The following is a 26,448-nucleotide window of genomic DNA, read 5'->3' on the forward strand; positions in this document are numbered from 1 at the left end:
CCCTGAGTACTAACTTGTGTCAAAGATCTTGTTGAGACGAATCAAACGAGCCTAAACACGAAGTGGTTTAGTTGCATGGTTGATTGGTACCGGTGACCACCTTCCGGCTCCAACATCAGACCCTGAGTACTATCTTGTGTCAAAGATCTTATAGAAACGAATAAAACGAGCCTAAACACGAAGTGGTTTAGTGGCATGGTTGATTGGTACCGGTGACCACCTGCCGGCTCCATCATCAGACCCTGAGTACTATCTTGTGTCAAAGATCTTGTTGAGACGAATCAAACGAGCCTAAACACGAAGTGGCTTAGTTGCATGGTTGATTGGTACCGGTGACCACCTTCCGGCTCCATCATCAGACCCTGAGTATTATCTTGTGCCAAAGATCTTGTTGAGACGAATCAAACGAGCCCAAACACGAAGTGGTTTAGTTGCATGGTTGATTGGTACCGGTGACCACCTTCCGGCTCCATCATCAGACCCTGAGTACTATCTTAAGTCAAAGATCTTGTTGAGACGAATAAAACGAGCCTAAACACGAAGTGGTTTAGTTGCATTGTTGATTGGTACTGGTGACCACCTTCCGGCTCCATCATCAGACCCTGAGTACTATCTTAAGTCAAAGATCTTCTTGAGCCGAATCAAACGAGCCCAAACACGAAGTGGTTTAGTTGCATGGTTGATTGGTACCGGTGACCACCTTCCGGCTCCATCATCAGACCCTGAGTACTATCTTGTGTCAAAGATCTTGTTGAGATGAATAAAACGAGCCTAAACACGAAGTGGTTTAGTTGCATGGTTGATTGATACCGGTGACCACCTTCCGGCTCCATCATCAGACCCTGAGTCAAACTATCTTCAGTCAAATAAATACATATAGAATGTCAGGTCGTTTCAAATATTTTTAATCCTGTCCGGTAGTTTATTAAACTGTACCATTATAAATTATAATACTATAAAAACGGTGCTAGGATCAAAGTCTCTCGTTGCGGTTTACACGCACACAGTATAGCGTTTTACACGGCGCCCGCCGCACACAATGATAAAAAACCTCGTCGTCGCCGTTGAAAATGTGCGGAGCCGACCGACACACGTCCTGCCTCTACAAGCTCTGCCGCGGCACTGAGCTGGCGCAGCGCGCGTCATCGGTAATATAGAGTAGTTTTCAAAAAATTGCCAAAAAATTATAGTAGAATTTCATAAACACTAATGTATACCAACAGTATAAGCAAACGTTGCAGATTGCTTGAGTATGAAAATGACTTCGATATTAAGTAGATTTTCGTAGGAATTGACACTTGTTTCGGAGAGAAAATCGAGTTCGTTTTACTTTGATTTTCTCTTTCTCAAAGGTATGTAGGAAAAATATAGTTTGATATGCCTAAAGTACAGGGTATTAGTAATACAAAATAGCCAGGTTTAGCAGAGTAAAATTCTCAACATTTCCAAATAAGAGCTCGCCATTCAGTGCTTCACGGGGTTTTTCGGAAACGACCATCAGAAAAAAAATCAATTCTAATTTAATAAGTCCTTTTTCTAATATTTACAACGATATTTATAAAGATAAGAAGACGCTTTTACTGGAACACGTACTCATTGTTTCTAATAATGAGCGCAAAGTCCTGAATTTCGTCGACTAGTATCATCAATTTTGCATTATTTCGACTTTTCATGTAAGAGCGCTCTTAATAAAGATACCGCATCAGAAAACACTCCACAAATCACCGCAATCAATTACAAAGATTGATTGCAATAGTCTGAATAGTCTAATGGTAAGGGCATATCGCACCTCGGAACAAATGACGTCATGGCATGGTACTGCCGCGTTTAGCATTTCCATCGTATATGCATATGAAAACTCATTCGATTGTATGCCTTGTTCTTATACAATAAGGTACATATTTGAATGAGTTTTTAAATGCACTTACGATAGATAGCACGGTAAATTGGTTTTGTGTCAGTGCCCGGAACGGTATTACGTCATTCATTGTTCTAATTGTGTGATAACGTTGAATATAGATAGACCTGAAGGCCTACCGCGATAATCGAGGTTTCGTTATTTGCCTCTCTATCACTCTTACATATTCGATCATTAGAAAGACAGACAAGATTACAATTATCGATTTTCGCGGTAGACTCTCTGATAAAAAACTTGGATATTTTTGTATCTTGAATAATTTTACGGCACTCTCGCTGCTCGCACTGTTAGTGCTTGAGAAAGGAGACCTAGGCTCTCCGAAACATGTCGCGCGAGTGACTAAAAACAAGTGAGTCTAAACCGTAAAATTATTCAATGTTAGTATGTCTCACAACAGTTTAAATTCGATTTTTGTATCTGTTCTTAAGGAAAGACTTGAAGTTATCGTAACTGTCTGGTAAATCTGGTATAGGTACCTAGATGTGGCATATCAGTCCAGTTCTGCAATAAACCGATGTTTCTGAGTTAATCGCAGAAGTGACCCGCTAACCCGTGTGGCATCTCAGTCCAGTTTTGCAATAAACTAATGTTTCTGAGTTAGGATCAACCCACACTAGGGTCTCCCGAGCGTCAGCGTCTACTCAACTCTATGGCTGCTGCTCGACGCAATGTTGGCGCAACTGCACAGTGACGCTATTTTCCATAGCGCTCAAAAGACGGTAGTGTGGGGTGGCCCTTAGTCGAAGAAGTGGCCCGCTAACCCGCGATTTTTCGAAAGCCATAAATCCATCGAATTGATGAGCGGATAACATATATTTTGTCATCAGTCCGTCAATCTGAAGGACGGTCAACACAAACATGTGAAAGTTATTTGGACCAGTCTAAAGTTGTTTGGATCTGTTAACCTATTTATCAACTTTATAGCTCTACCTTTTTGGATCATTGCAGCTAGCTCAAAATACGTTGGAATATGAATGAAATTCTCGTGGCGCATCAATTGGATTCTGAATAGTTCCGCAACGAAACAAATCTGATGCACTTTGCAGATATGTGATCCCGCCGTCTCAAACCAAAATGTCACATGTCATTTTGAGATTCGTATTAGGTAGTGTGTGCATTGTACAAGCCACAGACTTAGGTACTTATAGACCTGGTAGTGGTAAGTCCGTATTATGAAATTTTGAAACATTATAATAAAAGAAAGAAAGACAACCACCACCTTATACTAATGGATCTGTAATAGAGACGAGTTTAAATAACTATTGGCATTTTCTAATTTGAATAGTTTAAGTTTTGCTTACTCGCTGCCTAGGTTCAAATACGCTTAGCATAGCCTTATTCAAATTCCAATCGTAAAAGTTTTGCGCATCGTCAATCCGGCCTATGCAGATGGGAGTAGATCCAACCCAAGTACAAAAGGTCAAATATCACTAGAAGTTAGCAATGAAATTAAAACTTTTAACATATGGCACTGCCCGAAGCCAAATGTCACATGTAACTTGAGACTAAAACATAAATGAGATGTTTTAGCCACACTGTTAAGTGAGCGTTTCTTTTATTTTTTTGCCATTTTTATATATTATGACCTTTTTTGCCACTTTTGTGTTATATCTAGTCAGGATCGCGAGCCCTTTTCATCCTTATAGGAGAACAAGTGTCTTAAAATTTCCATACATTTTTCAAACTTTCCTTTTTTGTTACTGCCATACAAAGTATATGGGGAAATGGTAACACAATAGGAAAAAAAATCTGGGACATTTTTTACCCCATTAGGATCGCGCGAAAGAGCTCGTGGTTCTGAGTAGAAATAACACAAAAGTGGCAAAAAAGTTCACAATATATAAAAATGGCAAAAAATAAAAGAAACGCTCAAGTGATAATTCGTAAACGTTTTGCAAATACTGAAGGTTCACCCATGGTCAGTGAAGATCTGATCAGTACGTCAGTGGGCATAAGGTCGCATGTCATACAGGAGCCGTGTGAAGATGGGACTATGTCGCAGTACATTGGGGTCATGAGCCGCTGCGTATGCAAATTGTGCCCGGTGACGCTGGGGCACCGTTATAAATTGTAAATAACGTAGTATGCTGACCGGATATGTTGTTTTTATCTTATAATAGCTTGTGCCCGCAACCTCGTGCGATGGTGATGATAATGATGATTGATAAAAACTATCCTATGCCCTTCCTCGGGCCTCAAACTATCTCCATACCAAATTTAATATAAATCGGTCCAGCGGTTGAAGCTTGAAGAAGTAACAGACAGAGTTACTGATTATATTAGTCAGATCTTATATATAGGTGAGTAATAACTTAAAAATAAGTAAAATAACTAAGGCTTATTATTAACCGGGCAACTAAAATATTAAACAGGAACTTTCATTGGGCATATAATAATATATTTTGGCTGTGCATTAATATTTTAGCGCCAAAAAATATATATTAGCCTCAAATATAAGCATCATATTATTTAAAAAACTGGCAGCAAAATCAAGCCACCCAAAAAAATTATAGGGAATTTAATGTGATAGGTTGGCGACTAAAATAATAAATTGGCAACTAATATTGTAAAGCGATCATAAAATTTAGTTGTCATCTAGTTGTTCACACCTAAGTAATCAACTATAGTCATAACTGGAGCATGTCGTTTCAGCTAGGTAGTATTTTAACACGAAAGCAGTTAAATTTAATGAATATTAGCAAAATATTAGTCACTTTTTACACAAAACACCTCAAATTAATTTACCAATACGTAATGGTCAGTATACTTATAGTCGAAATTTCTAATCATGAAACGCCTAATGGCCATTATACCATTAGATCTTTAAATTTTTAATTACTTATTTCAATGGTTACCACTGTGTTTTGCTAGAGTCAACAATTAGGTGTGACGACGAGCAAAGCGAGGAGGAGCGTGTTAGGTTGACCGTGTAATGACCAAACAAAATATTTTAAAAGAACTTCATTTTTGAAAAATAGATAGCCGTTTTCTTTTTAAAAACTATATAATAATTCAGTTGCCAAATAAATACTTGGTACCTGCCTAAAAATAATCAAAAGCTGTAACGGCATTAAAATACAACTTATTGATATATTTTAAGGCTCCGTTTTTGTTGCCAAACTATTAATTTTAGTACCCATTTCTATTTTTTTAAACTACCCAAATTCGATTAATTAGTTGACCGGTTAAATACGTGCCAATAACTAATACTTACCTAATCAGTTTGACATAACTTTTTAATGAGAGTCATACTCATAATTCTCATAAAAGATAATTTGACACCTGACATAAGATTGCGGTCCATTTAAATGTGACCAAGTACTAGTTACCTAGGTATTTAATTAGACTATTTAAAGAATGTAGATTTCCAATAAAGATACTTAACTCCTCAGCAATAAGATCGTGATTTAAACCAGCAGTTAAGATCCATAAACTTTAGTGCTAGAGCTTTAATTCCAGACGGGGTAGAGAAAGGACATAGCGATAGTAAAATCTACTGAAAATAGCTCCCTCGGGCAAACTGAGCAGACTCGTGAATTTTCTTTAAAATAGACCGTAGTATTCGTACAGAATAGAACACAGATACAGAGTGGCTAAAAAATAACTACATTCACGTTGCCAGGGAGGTTTTGGGATTATACTGAGCAACTTTTACTGTGGAACCAACCCCGAAATCGTAAAAAAAATCCCTCCTATAGAAGATGGACCAGCCAAAATGTATGAAACAGTAAAAAAAAATCGCGATTTCGCGGTTGGTCCCACAGTAAAAGTTGCTCAGTATAATCCCAAAACCTCCCTGGCAACAGGAATTATTTTTTAGCCACCGTGTATATGTATGCAGTAACTTGACAAAGCTTGTTAAAACCGACGACAGATCTTCCCTTATATAGACGGTCTTCTCAAATTTGACCTTAATATTTTTGCACGAACTGTGTACAAGTTCGCTTACTATGTTAAAACCAACAAAAACAGACGAATATCCCTAAAGATTTACAACGTGTTAAACACCGTGTTTATAACACAACTCACCTGAGCTTTCTTGAAGATGATGGATAGAGTACGCCCGCCAAAATTCGCCGCCGTAGTAGCAGACACGAACATATTAACAAATTCAGTCCGACGCAAACATTCTACGTCTACGCTATTTTCAGAGCATTCCGATCAATAGCACAAATTCAATAACATCAAAACTTTCGCGTCTAGTGCACAAACTATCACTTTCCTCATTTGGGCTAAAACACACGAACTTTCTCTACAAAATAAACATTCGATAGAGTGAGTCATTTATGAATAACTTGATTGCAAGGTTTAGAACATGTGTGTTGGAAACGTATGCATCTAGAAGTGGTGGTATTCGACTTTTATTGATCATGGCTGATGATATTGACAAGTATGGTGTAGGTATACTTTTGTGAACAGATATCTGCGATCACAAGATTTGTTATGCATCAAAGAAAGTTGAAGTAGGAGCATTGCGATTTCATTCCAAGCTTAGATATGACACAAAAATATTTCCTATATCACAAATAGCGGATGAAACAAGGCACCCATAAATATATGTTATCCTGGAATACTTTTCCAATTAGAGATTATATCTCTGCAGTTCGCGTTCAAAAGTATTTGTCAAAAGTCTACTTTTCCTACATGTCTAGACAAATCTCTTTTTGTTGAGCTATTAGAGAATGGTAGATACTTTTGATGCCGACTGTACTCCTGATTATCTAGCTCGAGATTGTATGCACAATATCAAGCTTTAAATTGGCGGAATCTGCATAATACAAACTTTTATACATATTATAAGTATGGCAAACTGCAGAATTACAGAATACCTACGCCTTGTTATTACAAACGTCTCTTATCCAAATAAAACTATAATAATGTATAAGAATAAACAATTAAGTGAAACATTGTAGATACAGGCATCATAATGTTTTATTATATGTAGTTGTTAAAGGCAGAAATAGAAATCTAGATTGCAGCTAAATGCAATTCAATGGCAACCTACCAATGAAATAAAGCAGTGATTCTATGCAATTATTGTATACACAGTGGACTGGTTTTGCTATTTATACCTTGCTAAATCTAATTGTAATTAACATTGACTTTGTTTTGCGTTTATACCAGATCTATTATAATAGATTTCAATTTTTCACGCGACGCGGCTGACATTCTTGGTCTAGTACACACTGACAGAAAGATATGCACGGGTTTAGATTCTAGTCTCATCTCAAATAGACCGGCTACCAAGCCAGACGAAATTGGCTATTTTGTATTCAAGAACTGTAGTAAAAGGTTCTCAACTATCTTTTAAAGCAAATGAGACAATCGAGTTCTAATGGACACTATGTGTCTTTGCGCCATTTGCTTTCTAACTGCTTTTACAGGTTATTTATTAATTGCGACTAATTACTGAATCTATCGAATACCTACAACATGTACATACATTTACGTCCTTTTCGCCTAGCAATGTTCTCTGTATAGCGTAGTTCTTGTGCCTTATGCTTTGTCTTTTCAATGTCGACAAAAATACTAGATGAAAAAAGATGTAATTGTTTAATACCTATACGTCGACATGTTTTGGTAATATTTACACTAAACACTCTTTAGGGTATAGCACGGCTAAAAGTACAAGCATGAATATCAAAACTACAACAGTATAAACAATGCAATAATGCTTGTAACTTAAGATATCTACGTCATCGTATTTCCTAAGCGTCACTTGCACCATTCCAATAACCCGTGGTTAACCCGTTAAACCTGGAGTTACCATGGCTACCAGTACAATTTGACACTGAGTTAACGGGTTAACCGCTTAACCCCGAGTTAGTGGGATGGTGCAAGTGGCCCTAAGGGAACTAGGGAACTTGATCCTATCCAGAAGCCTTTGCTAGTTAACCTACTTCCCTAGTTAGCTCAATCAGTACGAAAACTTATACAGGGTTGTGCATCAAATGAAACCAATTATGACCTTAAGAGCTACCGATTTGACCCCGCCTGTATGTTCAGCGAAAATTAATCTCTAAATCATCGATTTTCTCTTTTTGGTGAATCGTGCTAAGTCTAATTTTGTACTTAACGATGATTTTCCAGCTTTAAGAGCGTTTTCAGATTGTATCGATCCGATATCAGACGTTGGATGACCTTTGGAGGAAAACAGCTGATATGGCATCGTCCCTTTATTTTTGTATAAAAAATATAAAAGACACTTTTTGACTTTTTGCTTGTTTGTAGTCGTATCCGACATCCGATATCGGATCGGACAAATGAAAACGCTCTAAGGGTACTTAATCATAGTATAATACAGATTTCTTTATTTCTTGGTACTTGACGTAGTTTGAAATTTAATATTTTTGATATCGGAATTTCGTGGAGTTTTATTCTTTTGTTTACGATGTTCGCCCACGAGTTTTGACGAATAAGTATACAGTAAGGAAACGAAATGGGTCAGCATTTAACTGGGTATTTATGGCACCAACTGCTATCAATCAGAAGTCAGAACGTATCCATTAAAACTAACCGATAACGCAAGAAATTTTACTTGAAACTTAAATTATTGTTATGACGCATTAAATATTTAAAGAGACGGAAGCTCTCATAAGTCATAACACTAGTAAAAAATAAAAATGAAATGAACGAAGTTTTGAATTTCCGAAACTGATAAAGTTTTTAGTATGTGGAATTTTCAATTTGCCTTCTTTATTAGGGACTCGGTTAATAGTGATTTACTAGGGAGCAAAGTTGTTGTTCAACCTCTCGAGCCATTATACCCGAGCAAGCGAAAGTTTCTAAAACCACGAGCGAGAGCTAGCGAGTGATTTGTAAAGAGGAATCTTGACGTTGCGAGGGTTTCAAGGGGCGAGGGTTAGACACACTTTGCTACCGAGTGAAGCACACAGTTATTCACTATACGAGCCCCGATGCATATGTTTTCGTCTAGTGAGACCATTTTTTGAGGTTCTCGCGTTTGTTCAAAAATAATATTTTCGTTTTAAAATTACTAATATTTAATGCTTATACTAATGTAATTTAATTTTATATGGTAATACTCTGCAATAACTAAATCCAAATACAAGAAATACCGTTTGTACTGAAAGAAAAAAAATAACGATTTTTTATTTTTTTATTGACGGGTAGGATTGCAACATATATGTGAAAAGGGCTATTACTAGGGAAAGCAACAGGGCTCTGCCAATGTACTGACAAATTTGTTTCGAGCCCATGCATGCAGCAGTGCTGTGGGAGAGGACAATACGATTTGGACAACGTTTTTGAAAAGTACGTTTTTTCTGCAATAAAAGTCTCATGCAATTTTATTATACGATCAAAATAAACTACATTAAACATTACTATTATGGTTCCCATTACTGGGTAATTTTATGTTCATGTGTAAAATTTATTAGAATAAACAAAATTGTTGCGTGGAACTAGACGAAATAATTTGCATCGGGGCTCGTAATAACGCGAGGAAAATTGTTCTACTAACTCTAAAACATTACAAATCAAAACCAAATGAACACCATTAAAATAAAATATTTAACATTCAAAGTCATTAAGTATTAGTCAATTCTACCAGTCAACTTGAGGAAACAACTCAAATTTTGCACTAACTTACTTTGCCCCTCTTGTGGATAAAATGCAATTTTCCCATCAGTTATTGAAGAATAAAAGGAGCCTTTACGAGCTGGCTTAAAATATTATATCCTACAATCCGGCGAGAATGTTATAAATGGCTAATTAATGGGAACATTAAGGATCCTGTCGAGAATTACACGACATAACCGCAAAAATTAACGGCCGCAACACTTAAACCTGAAGCATACACATTTTATTATGATCTTGCGCTAAATTTGGAAGGCCAATTGTGAGGTTTGCACATATTTAAGCTGTCAGCGTTAGAGCAAGCCCTAATATTTACAACGGACATGACATCATTCAACGAGGCTCTTCCAAATTTAAATTGTGATGTAAACTTTTCGCGCAGCTGAGTTTACAAACTGATGGTTCCAGTCAGACATATTTTAGGGAAAAATCGGTTAAGTGCGAATAGGACTCGCGCACGAAGGGTTCCGTACCATTACGCAATAACGGCAACAGAAATACATCATCTGTGAAAATTTCAACTGTCTACCTATCACGGTTCATGAGTTACAGCCTGGTGACAGACAGACGAACGGACAGCGGAGTCTTAGTAAATAGGGTCCCGTTATCGTTATTATCTTTTGGGTACGGAACCTTAAAAATTGGTTTATTTCACTGATAAAACAAATTGTATTGACCTAAATACATTACACGCTCTCGAGAGCAAAATACAGAGTCTGTCTACATAAGCTAAGCTAACTGCACCGACGTTGTCAGAACAAAGTGTCTAAGTGACATTATAAACGACATATTTTCATAGAAATTGGACGTTTGAGATGACAATCCACACTTTGTTATTGCAAAGCCCGTGTAAAGTTAGCTACGTCCGAGCCTATCAGAAAACTATACTGTTCTATGCTCGTTTACATTATATTGACTCACATTCCAGTGCTCTGTGTTTTGGCTAAGTTTATGTGGTGGAAAAAGAAGAGAATACACGATTGTTGATGGTTATTCGATTATATGCAGGAAGCCGCGTATAAGCGCATAAATTCATCAAAGTCAACATAAATCCAACGGGATTTATTCCCGTCCCGAATCGTCGCACACGTGGCTCTCCCAAAATTTCTGGACTACCTGCTAGTGTATTCCTAATGGTCGAGCGAGTTGACCGAACCACTCCTATTAGTGACCTAGAGTTGGAGCAAGCTAGGTCAGCTCCAACTTCGACGTGAAAAAGTGCGGAGTGCCATAAATAAACGACATATTCATAGAAACTTGTAATTTTATGCTTTCACAGTTTGTTGTTGCGGAGTCTGTGCAGAGTTAGATCATTTTGGTAGCGGCGTAGTTAAGCCATGGAGAAAATTCAGGAGAAACCTCCACTGCGTTGGTATCCTACACTGGAATCTGTATATGTAGTTGAAACGGCTTTACCTAATCCGTGGTGTTTCAGAGGTAAGCGATTCTCTTTTCTCGTAGTACCTGGTCTTAAGTTTTTTTAACCGAGAGCCACGACCGTACCTTGGACTCTCCCGCTTCGTTTTGCGGGTCGGATTTTAGAGAGCAGAGGGCCTACCGCGAAACACGAAATTTGTGATCTGCCTCTCTATCACTCTTACATATTCTAGCGGAGCTAGCCGGGCGAATTCCTCGGTACCGAAAGGAAAAGTGCCTTGGTGTTTATGCTGCCGCGAGTACGCGGTCACACAAACTGTATAAATGTAAGCGTTTGGAATCTGACACTGCGCGTACGCCGGTCCACGCCCACTTTAGGCGGGGGGCAAACAAAGTATTTATTTATAGACTTGTTTATGTTTGGAAAGTGCAATGTGGGTGCGCTGCGGGGTAGCTGGCGAACTGACACCTTTATTGAGATGGGGAGGTTGAAATGTTCCACGTGCGATTCTATTTGAAAATGAAATGAAAAAAAATAATGAAAAAATATTTATTTTTGCACATATAAATGGGTTTAACAGTGGGAATATACATGAAGTTGAGGATACATGCATACTGCGATACTTTTATATAAAACAGTATGAACAGGGGTCCCCAAACTAGGCATAGCCTGTATCTTGGGCAACCAGTTTTTATTTGTTTGTGTACTCTAAGAAATTTAGAAAAAAGACAGTAATTTTCATACTAAATATTTGCCGACCGGTTAAGGTTTGCTGTCTGTAACCAGGTTACAACTGTTACAAGGACCTCCTTGTATTCCTCGATTTAAAAAAATCGAAGTTCTCAATACCGAAACAACAAATATTTCAAAATCTTTGTTATAAATGTTTTAACGAAGAATTAAACGAAACTTTCAATTGTAACATTTCACGAATGGCGTTATTCCATTTTATAAAACACAACCCTTAACAACTGAATTGCCCGGGGACAAATATAATTGCTACATCGATTCGAAATTTAAAAAATGCATTCGTTAATTGCAATTGCTCGTCAATATCAGCTTCATTTAGTTGAATTGTGTAGACGCCCATGCATAATTTACACGATACAACCCTTGAGAATATCATGCTATTTTAGATATAAATATTGAGCTGCTGAATCGAGTAAATAAATACCAATATGTGTTACAAAATAAAAGGTCATGTAAATTGCCACCGACGCAGTATATAAATTTAGAGTCTATTCTCAAGGCTCTACCCGTGATCATTTTACTTATACTTTTACGAAAAAATGCCTGAATCACTTTTTATCATGTAAGTGTATCTAATTTTAAATGACTGAGTGACTATATATCACTGACAAATATTTTCACATGTCTATATTGACTGAATGTATAATGGGAAGCAATGTATTTAAATTAAGATCCTATTTGTACCATATGTTCATTGTGAATAAACGATTTCATTCATTTCATTCATATGCTCGTTCCATCTATATAACACTTCAACCAGCCAACCCCATTAAGTAGTAGACACCAACAACCTAATGGCCTGGATGTCGCAAACCGCGTGTTTTTATTCTTTCATGCATTTTTTTAAATAGTTGCAGGTATACTTACAGTCCTGAATGCGAACGATGCAAGGTGATTACGTCATTGAAAGCGAATGCCAACTATGTGACGTCAGGCGTCTATCGATTCGAGTCAACAAGTAACATGCAATTTGCCAGAACTACATATTCGGAATATTTCGACAAGTGTTTGATTAGAACTTGGGTTGAACGTCAGAACTTGCGTGAACCTTAAAACCAATACCATACAGCAGCTTTTTAAACGACATTGTTGCTTTGCCACGCGCTCAATACGGGAGCTGACCGCTCGCACAAAAGAATCAATGGTTTTTGTTTAACAGATTTGGGTCTTAGGCGTAACAATCATTTAAGAAAATTCATACTATACCTATTTGAGATCATCCACCTAAAGGAAAGATCAAATTCTGCATTGGACTTCGAAATATTCTTTGAGGCTCCAAAAAGTTATTTAGACTCTACCAATGAGGTCTTAACTTAATTAAACTTGTCATAAACTAAATTCTTCTTACAGGCACAGTTCATTATTTTTGGAATTCCGCCTCTTGGGGAAGGAGACGAGGTGACACTGATTAAACTGACACAACTAATAGTATACTATACATACACATGTAGCAGTGCCAGCTTGTTCTGGGAACTGGGCCGGAAGTGCAGCTCTGTGTACCATAGTATATATAGATTGGATGGAATTAGTGTCACTACTATAGTTCCCTCTATGTGGCCAGCTAGGGTTATCACTCAAGATGTAAAATTCAAAATCCTGATATTTCAGAGAATTCCAGAGATGTCATACAACACCCTCTTTTAACAAGAGAAGATTAAACTAACATCTGGTCATTAAACTAGGACTTATTAAAGAAATGTTTTTGTTGCCATTCCAAACAACGTGTGTGAGCTTCAATGCATTTCTACGTTTTTTACGTCGAAACTTCTTCTCTTACGAAGTTTTGAAAACCAACTCACACTGGAATTCAGTCCCCAGGCTCAAAACACCTGATCTGTGAACCTCAATCATATCCTATTATTCCGGCATCTACAAGTCTTCAGTAGGTAAATCTTAGCCGCAGTCTTGACATTACCAACATTTCTGGGTAATCATGGGGCTGTTACGAACTAACTTCGAAGATCATCTGTCTCCATCTCCATTGCTCATGCAGTGAGAGACGCAGATAACCGAATTCTTCAATCTTCAAAAGTCTGGCAACCCAGGCCACATCCCTCAATCTACAAAGAGAACAGACGAGAAACGCGTCAGAGTGGAAACTAGCCTACACGTGTTAATTGGAATCCTTATTTGAGGAATCGATCGCGCACACGAGCTTCCCAGAATAGATGGAATTAATAGTGTTGGCAGAGCTGTGCAATATAATAGGGTGGTTTTTTAAATTGTTTTTTTTTTTCACTGTCGAGCTTATTGACTCTAGCAGCCATACCTTATGAAAAGTGTCCAGAGAGACTAGGAAAGCTCAATTGTTCGGTATTTATTCGATTTTGCTTACAAGAGACCTAAATCGTATTCGTCTGGGAATAAAAATGATGGGGTCGTATTCAATTTGTGAGCTGTCTGCTATAAGAATAACGAAGCAAATTCAAGCGGATAAATGATAAGTTAACATAATTAACAACTTAAGGATTACATTTGCCCTACACTTGGACATCCAGTGATAGGGGAAGGTAGACTTAAGCCATGCAATTTCTGTGCACACTCTCCAAAATCAGTTTGTATTATTTTGTATGCGCTTTAATTTCTGTGTGCTTCGGCTAGAAAACCTTAATAATTTCTGCTAGTAATACCAATTAGGAGACCACTCTTAGTTTCCGTAACTTCAAATAAATGACACTAAACCATAATAACAGTGTAGATATATCTTTGCGGCACCTACGTTTTCATTAACGCGAGTTTAAAAAAATAGGTAAAGCTGATTACGTTTTAAATTAAAAGTTATAATATTCGATATTTCATTTCAGATTGGTTCCTTCCACGTCATTAAATAAAATCTCTCGACACGACAACAAAGAGTCAGCTACCCCATTCTATCGGTTGACAGTACGACACTCCACTAATTGATATTAGATTAATACATTGTATAGCTATTATGGCCAATTAATATCTTACGAAGTAAATGGCGCGGGCCACCGCTATAAATAGTTTCCCTGACAAGTTAAGTGTCTGAAAGTTCGGTGAGGTCCTGTCTGACCCCTATAACTCTGAAGTCTCTCAGGACTACACGTATTTGGATTAATCAAATTTGAAGGGCGCCAGTTGTTATGGTAACGTCCTCTGGTCTCTTAAAGTACGTACAATTTTAATGAAACAATTTATGCTTATAGGTAAGCGCGCACTAGTAAGGACAAAACAAGGAGACACCTGAGAGTACGGATCATTTTGAAATAGGTACTGAGTCAAGTCATTACCAAGCTTCAAATGAAATTGGGCGGGACATGTTGCCAGCCAGAGTGATGGCAGGTGGACCAAAATGTTAACGGATTAGTGGGCGCTTTCGGATGAAAGAAGCGCCTGGCTTTTGCGTTAGCTCGTTGGACGGACGACGTTCGGAAGATCGCGGGGCACTGTTGGACGAGACTAGCCCTGAGAGCCTACCGAGAACCACGCTCGACGTCTTGCCTCTGTCGCACTTGTAAATTCGTAATACGTATGTGTGACAGGGAGGCAACACGTCGAACGTGGTTCGCGGTAGGCCCTCATCAGAACCGGGATAAGTGGCGTACTCGAAGAGAGGCTTATACTCAGCAGTGGTCGACAAGAGGCTAAAATTATGATGATGACTGAGCGATCCCATGTTTTTGCGTATGATGATGGCGGTACAGTATATAGAGTTGGCCTCATTTTAGACACGTAGTAGTAGTAGTAAATTTCAATCGACTACGTGTAGTAATTTCAATACACGAGGACGCCCACTCCTTGTTACCCGTAGTCCGTACTAATACTAATCTGTAGTGTGCCTATCGCGTAGGCCGCGTAGGGGTTGGATCGGATTCAAAGATTAAAAGTGAAACGACTACGAGTATTATGTATAAAAGTATGGGTAAATATAGTAGTGTAGTATAGGTATATTTCGCTTCACGCAATGTCTCTGAGGAATTCTCAGTTTTATTCAATCAACTCCCTTATTGACGTACCTACTTAGTGTAGTTTTTGCAGAAAATGGAGTTGAGCCCTTTTTCAGCCAGGATCGTTTCAGTCAAAACTGCTTCTATGTAAGCGGACACTATCCTATGAACATTCGCAACACCCAACATGTCAGATACGTGTTACCAGCTCAAAGCGTTTATGATTATGAGGATCCACTCTATTCACATCTAAGTGTACGGCCCCAATGGCCACACCGACCAGCGGCGCGTGCAGTGTGGCGCTGAGCTTCCAAGGGATTTGAACAGCGTGCACCGAGGCGGCTCGTATACGCTTGTATTTCTATAATATGGACGCGCCGCCATCAACCCAGTTTGCAAGCTGAACTGACATTATACTGTCATATGAATGTCACTCCTAATAACTGTCATGTGTGCGAGCACGTGTTGACGTTAACAATGCGCTTGGAGTATGCAAATCGTTAGCAGGTCACTGTCTCGAGTTACATCCGAGTGCTCTCATGTTACGCGTGCCATGCAATATGCTTGTTTACAAACGAGTTGTTATGAAAATAGGAAGAGATCAGCCAGAACTGGAGCATTCTTTGGAAACAATAATTCAAGATAAGAAAATACCCAAACTGAGTGAAGGAAAAACTTAACGGATACTGTCTTCATATGTAGGTACATTAATTTATAAACGGTCGGTTTTCTGTTTTTTTTTTTTACAATCATCTTATTGGTTTACTTTCATATAAGTGGCATCATGATCTCCAGCCCTTTTATAGCCCACTGCTGAGCATTGGCCTCTCTTCGAGTACGCCACAGACCACAATCCCGGTCCTGAGCTAAGTCCATCCAGAAGAGACCGTCTTTCGAATGACATCCACCGATGCTTACGAACGATCTGAGCACAGTAATTAAACCACCACCATTATGTGAGCCGAATGACTGACGAATATAGACCTCTCCCAAAGACTTCCACACGACTGATCGTGGGCAGCTCTTTTCCAACGGTTCTATGCCATCTTCAAAAGATTATCGGTCAACCATGTTGGGGACTTTCTCTTGCTGCGTTCTACGATCTCGTCGCGATTCCAGAACAGTTTTTAAACAAACAAAATTCCATTGAGGAAATTCGCTGTGTAAATTTTGTATTTTGTATGTCAGCGATCAAATAGGATGCGCAATAGCGCTAAATGTAGTGTCTTTAGAATGGACGTTTCTGCAGTACTCTTGTTGCTAAAATGTATGGAATTCTACATAAATAATAACAAGTCTAGCCGGTTGTAACAGAACGCACGAGTGCAGCAAATGCAGTTGATAGTGAAAGTTAATCAGGGGTATCGCGATAACACTGACAGGTCGGTGCAGCTATTTAAGTACAAAATGTATTTTTATTTTATTAAATGACAGCGTATCTGTTCAATATTATGTTGATATTGATAAATAAATACGTAGCAGTGGATTTACGCAATGGGGCGCGACGGCACTACCAACACGCTAAGACACAAGCACGCATTTTCCCTAATTTTAAAATGATATAATATCAGACGAATGGACCCCTAGTTTTAGAAAGCAACTGAAAGAGTGTCAAGATGAGGATTGACATAAGATTTTGGATTCTAGAGGTCTGGGTCATAATTCAATACACTACACTTATAACTTCAAAAGAGCTCAATGCAGTCTGTAATTTTTAAAACTAAGTAAGTTTTCCCAAATAAACATACTTGATCTTAGAATTAAGTACATGAGCGTCCGCGTCCCAAAAGCCTTTAGGTTGCAACCAGGTTAGCAATGTGATGAGAACTGACATGATAATTTCGTTTCTAGAGGTCATAGTACTCATAGTTTAACAATTACACCTACACGTACAATAGAGCAGTTAAGCAGTTAATGCAGTCATGTAACACCAAACAACACACCTACACTTTACATTTACACACACATCCAATTAAATTTAAAAATTTACATATAGAACTGCGAATTGTTCGCATACCGCAAACGCGTGCGTTTTCGCATAACTGCGTAACGTACACTACGGAGAAATCATTGATGGTGCCAAATCTCTGTGTTTACATACTCTAAACAATAATACTTGGGTAAACTGTGAAGTGTTTAAACTAATATATATGCTATGTTGTTGGCAGTAGGTTTGAATTTGCATGACACGGAGTGTAATGCCAGATAAGTATATCATTTGGTATAATGTGCTTGAATGCATATGATTATTCTCAACAATAATATCGCTATCACTTCAGCAGGTATTTGTAACAATGTAGACCTTGAATGAAAACATGTATCATTGAATTTGGAGTGCTTTTTAAATATTTTTTTGCAGAATGGTACCCTTTGGTTTTGTACCCTTTTAAAAAAAAAACTATACACAATAAGTAGACTGTGTTTGAATAGTCATTAAACAAAACAACATTATAAGTGGATGATTCCTAGAGCCTAGAGATAGAATTTATCATCATATCAGCCAAATAATGTTAAATTTTCATTTAACTTTACATGATAATTAGGCATCGGAGTTTTTGTCGCATGGTAAGACTAATAGTAAGCTATGGAGTCGACATTTGCCATAAATGTAAATTCTTATTCATACTCATACTCATTTATTTAATTTATCTTAAAATGCCTTTAGAGCGGTCGGTCGTGTATAATATACTAAGATAATATTATTATCTTAGTCGAATTATATAAAAAAATATTTTTCTATTACATTATGAATTCATAACTTCAACTATTTTATTGCCTATGCCATTGAATTTATACGAAGGAAACACGATATCTTCACCATCCACATCGACTTCATCGTCCATTGAAATACGTAATTCATACCTATTATATGTATACATTGTATATCCATAGTGTCTTGTATACATATTATGTTCCTCTCGTTCTTGTACCAAATCGCACATCTGATTAATTTTTCCAATTTCTCGTTATAAATAAGTATGAAAGTATAGACGGACACATGTTGAAACGTAAAATATCTTTCAAGTAAACAACTAATCAATGACAGTAGTGATAGAATTAATTCATAACTTTTTTAATTGCGGAAGGTTATTTTCTTAGGTGACAGTTCCATTCACTTTCGGCTATATTGCAACAAATGAGGTTTAATAAATTAATCTCATATACGTAGTAACTATTTAGTAATCTGTTCTCATATTAAATAAAATTAATCATGAGTATGAGTATGAATAAAAGTTTACATTTATGGCAAATGTCGACTCCATAGCTTGCTATTAGTCTTACCATGCGACAAAAACTCCGATGCCTGATGATAATGTTTGGTACATTTAAAAACTATAACATAGGTAATCTCCTACTAGATATGAGCGCCGATAGGCATTTAGCCGGCGGCGGCGCGCCGGTCAAAATCGGTCGGCGGCGGCGGCGAATCGGCGGCGTGGCCTTGAAACACGTTTGATTAATGAAAAAAGAAATCAAAACAAAATTTTACCGAAAATACATGTTTTTCTGTAAGAAAGTTATAAAATAAGTGCATTTTTCAATTTCAAGCAAAATTTATTGAATAAAGGTACGATTTTTAGGGTTCCATACCCAAAGGGTAAAACGGGACCCTATTACTAAGACTCCGCGGTCCGTCCGTCCGTCCGTCTGTCACCAGGCTGTATCTCACGAACCGTGATAGCTAGACAGTTGAAATTTTCACAGATGATGTATTTCTGTTGCCGCTATAACAACAAATACTAAAAAGTACGGAACCCTCGGTGGGCGAGTCCGACTCACACTTGTCCGGTTTTTTTAATATAGTATAAACGATAGCGCGCATCATCAGAGGCGGTCTTAATCTTGGCGAGGCCCTGGCCGGAAGATCTTTCCGTGGCCCTTATCTTTTGTACTAAGTAAAAAGTAGCGGATTGACTGTATCATGGAAACGTCTGGTCGACAGTCCAAAGAGCCGAAGTGAGGAAAATCAAACTCCGTCATGAACCAATATCGACCCAACAAACCGATTAATGTCAAAAAGGCCGAGCTCCACCTAACACCGAAGACCTGATTCCGACGCCTTCCCATGAGAGGCTAGATGCTGAGTTGCAGGTAAGCTTACAGCTTAGAATCGAACTCCAAGTGTGAGCTTGGCTGAAGGCCGAATGCGCGGAGCGCCGACTACGGCGCGCTTCTTTGCGAGGCCGAAGGACAAGCTGCAAGAGAGCAAAGCTGGAATTGAACTATTGGTCCAGTGTAAGCAAGTCCGAAGGCCGATAAAGACCGAGGCCATAGTGTTAAAGACCTGGAGCTTTCCTGCAGGTGCATTTGTACGAGGCCAAAGGCTGTGCTGCAGTGGAGCTAAGATCGGAGAAGAACCAATGACCAAGCATTTTAAAAGCGAGGCCTAAAGTTAGGCTCCAAACAGGGTCGAAAACTTGGAGGTTCAGATAGCGGCTTACTTCTATGCGAGCGATGCGAGGCCAAAGATTGGGCTGCGAGGGAGCAACGCTTGAAATTTGAAAAATGGCCAAGCTTGAATGAGACCCGATTCCGTTTCCGATGCCTTCCGTGCGAAGCCAACGGCCACCTTTGGGCGTGAAAACACTTAATATCTGAAATTAACCCCCTTTTACACCTTTTTAAGACATTCAACCATGTTTGCAATGGTTAAATTAGCGGTGAATGACGGATGAGCTAGCCAGCTGGCAAAATTAGTCATTTCGTTGCCCTAACACTAGTAGCGCGGTTACCAAACAGAAAAGTTTGAATTTGCCATCGATATCTTTGAATTATATGGACCTAAAATACCTTTTAATGTCTATAAGCTATTCAGACTGGCCCCGTTAAAGATCTAAACTAGATAAAATATATATTATCTGATTCTGAAAATAGTAGTATCTAACAAGGTCACGCCGATGCCACGCCGATAGCGCAGCGTCGGCGGCGGCGGCGCGAAAATTTTGTCGGCGGCGGCGGCGCGCCGGCGCGGCGCTCATATCTATCTCCTACATAAAGATTTTGACAAAATTTAAAATATTTAGGTCAATTCTGTATGACATGAGCTCCGGACATGGACATGAGGTGTACTTGACAAGAGGACTATGTGCAGCAGTGGGCAATAAAATAGATTGAAAATCTATTTATTATTTTCTTTTTATCATCCAGATGAGTCCACAAGCAACACTATTACACTACCAATTCTGAAATTATCGAAAAAATTCACCGCTTCAGGAAAGACTCATATTTGCAGCCTTTTAAAACACTTGTTTTGTTAAGCCCTGCCTGAAGTGGTGAATTTTTCCAATAATCAAAAAAAATTACTGAAGATTGTCTTGGACACAAATAGGGGCGTATTTACCCTAGGGCCATCCGGGCCATGGCCCGGGGCGCCAACCCCGGCGGCATATGCCGCCCCTAGCGGATTGCATTTTGTTTTTCTCCCTTTACTTCTGGGGCGGCAAAACGTATTGGCCCGGGGCGCCAAATTTCAAAATATGCCCCTGGCATAAACAGTTGTAATTTGAGGTTTTAATACCTTTGCTGAGGCTGTTAGTTTAACTGGCATTTAGACTCCTCTATGGGTAGAGGATGAAAATAATATTACTGCAGAGAAATAAAAGCTAGTTTAGAGGTTCATTGGTTAATGATTATATCAACAGCAACACAATATTTGTAGAATTGACATAATAAAATGCAAAATTGAACCTTATGTTTGTTGCTGGGGGTCTATTGGAAGGTTATCAGTGTTTGACCTCTCTATTTTGTCTAATCTTAGGACTGTATAGCAGTGAATTGGCTGTTTTCTTAACCTCCTGACATTCGGAAGCAGTTGTACTGTTTTTGAATTTGGAACTCTTATTGGAGACTCTATAAAAGTTCAGAATAAATAATAGAATATGTACAAAAGTTGTGTGTAGCCTTACCTTAGTACATAAATTGATTTGCTAAATACCCCCTTATTCATTAATGTTTACTAAAGTTGACAAGCCGATAATAATCGTTTGTCCCATTCCGACGTATTGGTATGATGGAAAGGGACAAACAATTATTATCGGCTTGTCAACTTTAGTAAACGTTTATGAATAAGGGGGTTACACAATATTTCATGCTTATAATCGCTATAGTACCCAAATCTCAAAAAAAGACTGCATGACTAAAAAATACACCTAAAACAAAGTCCTTATACGTTCTCTTTCTCTATCAGTTTGATAGCTTCAAAAGAGTGTGAAATGAGCTTAAACTTTCTAGGTTAATCAAATCAAAAGGAAACCAGATTTGAAAAGTTGATCTGAGTTATGCTAATGATACAAACTCACTAGTAAATATCTTCATTAGTTCATACTGATTCTCACAAAGAACAGGAAATTCTGACTAGTTTCTTAAGTGTGGTGTAAAAGGATAATGTCAATAGGAAATAGGAAACAATTATATGTTTACACGCAAATACACAATCAGACACCAATTCAAAAACTCAAATAGATTACTAATGACTTATGATTTTGGTCGGGCGTTTTTTCGCAAACTCCACAGATTGGCGCAAATAAAACGTTGAAGGTTAAAGTTTCACTAACAATTAGCTCATAACAAGATAATGCTGTAAATATTTCACCGTTGGCTCCGCCGACGGGCCGTCTCAAGATTATTACATTATAAACAACTCACCTCAGAGTCACTGTCTCCGCTCTTATTTTTGTCCGTTTTCGTCTTCATCTCCTCCTGCGAAATACAGTTCTCACTCAAACTCACTGTAAACACCGATATTTTGAACACCACAACTAATTTATAAACTTATATGTTATGCGGAATCGCATACCATCAACGAACTGACTGACATGGCATGTACATACTAACTTACGTTTGGTCGGTGTACGGAGACCGTAGCAAAATGCCGATAGCACTATAATTTTATATTTTTCTACGCGGTCATGCGAAAACTTCGGGCAGGTACTTTGTTCCGTGAGTCTTCTATATTATTTTCGAACTCACCTTTTCATTTTTTGGCATGTTTTATTAGTAAATAACGCTGAAAATTCAACTTTTTGATAAACAGACATATATAGGAAGACAGTTTTGCAAAACGCGTGTTTTGATTGGTTGTAAATGGTCACGTGACTCCATTGACGTTTGCAATGCTGGAAAGTAGTGATGTGGGCAAATTATGTAACGTCAAACTAAGTCGACTCGTTGAATCGATTTTCTATCGACTATTGATAAAGTCTTGCACAAGGCGCATGTAACTCGTTATTGTTGAAGCGCTTAGATTTCTAAGTTAGATTTAGACTTAGACTGAGTTAGGCTTAGCTTGACGAGGCTTGACCTAACTCTAGGCAGGTAATGGGTTAAATATATGCATCGTGTAAAAAAGAGCACTTATATAAGTTTAGTTCCCATACGTGTTGGTCCACTTAACCCTTTATAGGGCAGTACAGAATTTTTAGGACTAAATGATGGCGATGAGGCTTGAATTGATGATTTTTTTCAGTCTTGCCCGTGAAAGGGTTAAGTGCAGCTTATTCATTTCAATTAGATAGTAGCAGACCCTCGAAAGCTCAAGGGCATATTATGCGTGCATTGTATGGTGCAATAATCATAAATTCCGATTTAGGCCACGTGACAGAAAACTCGCATGGGACATAAATATGGTACCTACATTTATGCATAAATCAATAAATACTATAGGTATTTATAGTTCCCCGAGTAGTAGTTTATAGTGGACCCGGGTATGTCCTTAAACTACGTCCAAGGCCACCGGTGGACGGGCAGCAGCGTCCCTCGAATTCGGTGTACTCGACTGCGATCGCCAACCCGCCTGCCAAGCGTGGCGATTATGGCATTCACCCCCCATCATGCAGAGCACAATAAAACCACGGCCCCGAGGTTCCGTCGACCCCCGATGCTCTGGCTATGGTAGCGGTCAGGGCATTTAGCGGGGTCAGGGTTGCTAAGAATCTCCGGCACAGATCCGGCTACCCGGCCCGACGACGACTGGCCCTGGTAACACACAACATACGCACTATGAGGACTGACGAAAAGATCTGCGAGCTGGAAGAGGAACTGAGCAGGTTACACTGGGACATTGTAGGGTTATGCGAAGTCCGTAGAGAGGGGGAGGACACGACAACCCTGAAGTCTGGTAACTTGCTCTACCACCGGGAGGGCGACCAACAGTCCCAAGGTGGTGTCGGGTTTCTCGTTCACAAGTCCCTCGTAAACAACATAATAACCATCGACAGTGTGTCGAGCAGGGTGGTATACCTAATACTCAGAATATCCAAAAGATATTCGCTGAAGGTCATTCAGGTATACGCACCGACCTTGTCACACTCCGATGATGAAGTAGAGGCTATGTATGAGGACGTAAGTAGGGCCATACATACTTCTAAAACCTACTTTACTGTTGTTATGGGGGACTTCAACGCAAAGTTGGGCAAGAGAAGCGGTGATGAGTTGAGAGTGGGGCAATTTGGGTATGGGCAACGGAACCCTAGGGGTCAGAGGCTGGCCGACTTTCTGGAGAGAGAGGAACTCTTCATGATGAACTCTTTCTTCCAGAAGCCGCCTCACAGGAAATGGACCTGGATGAGTCCTGACGGTTCCACGAGAAACGAGATAGACTTCATCATGACCGACAAGAAACGGATATTCAGTGATGTCTCTGTGATCAACAGGGTAAAGACCGGTAGTGATCACCGAATCGTAAGAGGCTCACTAAATATCAATATTAAACTTGAAAGGTCCAGCCTGATGAAGTCTACGCTCCGACCTACTCGAGCCCATGTTCAAAACCCCGAAAGCTTTCAACTCGAGCTCTCTAACCGCTTTGCTTGCCTAGAGAACTTGGCTTCAGTGGACGAAAGTATGACGGGCTAGTGGAAACTGTCCACACAGTAGGGTCTACGTTTTATAGACCCCGCCGTAAAGATAGACCTCAGAATTTGACCGAGCAAACCTTAAACCTCATGGCTGAACGACGCTCGCTACAGCTGCAGTCTCCCGATGACGCGAAGTCATATAGGCAGCTCAATAGACGTATATCTAAGTCCTTGCGACATGATCTGCGTCTCTTTAATACTAACCGTATTAAAGAGACTATTGAGCGAAACCAAGGCTCCAAAGTGTTCGCAAAGGACAAGTCTATTGGGCAAAGCCAGCTGACAAAGCTGAAACGGGAAGATGGCAGCCTATAGCGTCGAGCAAAGCAGAGGTTTTAGGCGAGATCGAGAGGTTCTATGGACAATTATACACTTCGATCGCAAAGCCCGTTGACAGCTTGGTAGGAGATCCAAGAGCCAAGCTGTCCCGACATTATACCGAAGATATCCCGGACATCAGTCTGTACGAGATTAGGATGGCCCTGAAGCAGCTTAAGAACAACAAGGCGCCGGGCAAAGACGGAATCACTTCAGAGCTTCTGAGAGCGGGTGGAACACCGGTACTTATATAAAGTCCTCCAGAAGCTCTTTAATTCCGTCTTGTCCGAGGGCAAAACGCCTGAAACATGGAATAGAGGCGAGGTGGTGCTGTTTTTCAAAAAAGGTGATAACAACCTATTGAAGAACTACAGACCCATCACGCTTCTGAGCCATGTCTATAAGCTATTTTCAAGGGTCATCACGAACCGTCTCGAACACAGACTTGATGAGTTCCAGCCTCCCGAACAAGCCGGTTTCCGAAAAGGCTATAGTACCATAGACCACATCCATACGCTGCGGCAAGTTATACAGAAGACCGAAGAGTATAACTTGCCATTATGCTTAGCGTTTGTGGACTATGAGAAAGCCTTCGATTCGGTGGAAACATGGGCGGTGCTTGAGTCTCTTCAGCGATGCCATATTGACTATCGGTACATCGAAGTGTTGAAGTGTTTGTATAGTAACGCCACCATGTCGGTCCGAGTACAAGAGCAGAGCACGAAGGCGATTCCATTGCAAAGAGGCGTAAGGCAGGGAGACGTTATCTCTCCGAAACTGTTTACTGCCGTATTGGAAGACGCCTTCAAGCTCCTGGAATGGCAAGGACTTGGCATCAACATCAACGGTGAATACATCACTCACCTTCGGTTTGCCGACGATATCGTAGTCATGGCAAAGTCGATGGAGGAACTCAGCATGATGCTCGATGACCTCAACCGAGTTTCACAACGGGTGGGCTTGAAAATGAACATGGACAAGACGAAACTTATGTCAAATGCCAATGTTGTGCCCATCCCAGTCTCTGTTGGGAACTCGGTACTCGAAGTTGTTGACTCGTACATCTACCTAGGACAAGTAGTCCAATTAGGTAGGTCCAACTTCGAGAAAGAGGTCAACCGCCGAATCCAACTCGGTTGGGCAGCGTTCGGGAAACTACGTAATGTCTTTTCGTCCGACATACCTCAGTGCCTCAAGACGAAAGTCTTTAATCAATGTGTGTTACCAGTGATGACTTACGGCTCCGAAACGTGGTCTTTCATTATCGGCCTCATCTCAAAACTCAAAGTCGCTCAACGAGCTATGGAGAGGGCTATGCTCGGAGTTTCTCTGCGTGATCGAATCAGAAATGAGGAGATCCGTAGACAAACTAAAGTCACCGACATAGCCCACCGGATTAGCAAGCTGAAGTGGCAATGGGCAGGCCATATTGCACACAGAGAAGATGGCCGATGGGGTCGAAAAGTGCTCGAGTGGAGACCACGGACTAGCAAGCGCAGCGTAGGACGTCCACCCACAAGATGGACAGACGACCTTGTTAAGGCCGCCGGAAGTCGCTGGATGCGAGTCGCTTCCAACCGGTACGAATGGAGGTCCAAGGGGGATGCCTATGTTCAGCAGTGGACGTCTTATGGCTGAGATGATGATGATGATGATGATTTATAGTTCAAGGTAAGTTTGTCACTGAAAACTCGTATAACCTTTGCAAAAATAAAACACCAC

At 39.6% G+C, this 26,448-nt stretch overlaps 1 protein-coding gene across 2 annotated transcripts in view; it reads right to left on the reverse strand.

Annotated features, from left to right (window-relative positions):
• LOC134799101 (serine/threonine-protein phosphatase 2A 56 kDa regulatory subunit gamma isoform-like) overlaps positions 1–22,635 on the reverse strand; it is an 85,204-nt gene extending 62,569 nt beyond the window's left edge. Inside the window, exons 1-2 of one of the 2 annotated variants that reach the window (XM_063771495.1) lie at positions 22,392–22,635; positions 22,199–22,252 (exon numbers count right to left, since the gene is read on the reverse strand). In XM_063771495.1, the coding sequence (XP_063627565.1) occupies positions 22,199–22,246 (48 nt within the window). In that variant the 5' untranslated portion in view covers positions 22,247–22,252; positions 22,392–22,635. The remainder of the gene's footprint in view (positions 1–22,198; positions 22,253–22,391) is intronic. The other variant, XM_063771494.1, reaches the window with a different exon arrangement.
• Positions 22,636–26,448: the final 3,813 nt, after the last annotated feature.

Source organism: Cydia splendana, chromosome 18 (assembly GCF_910591565.1).
Source record: "Cydia splendana chromosome 18, ilCydSple1.2, whole genome shotgun sequence".
Lineage (NCBI taxonomy): Eukaryota > Metazoa > Arthropoda > Insecta > Lepidoptera > Tortricidae > Cydia > Cydia splendana.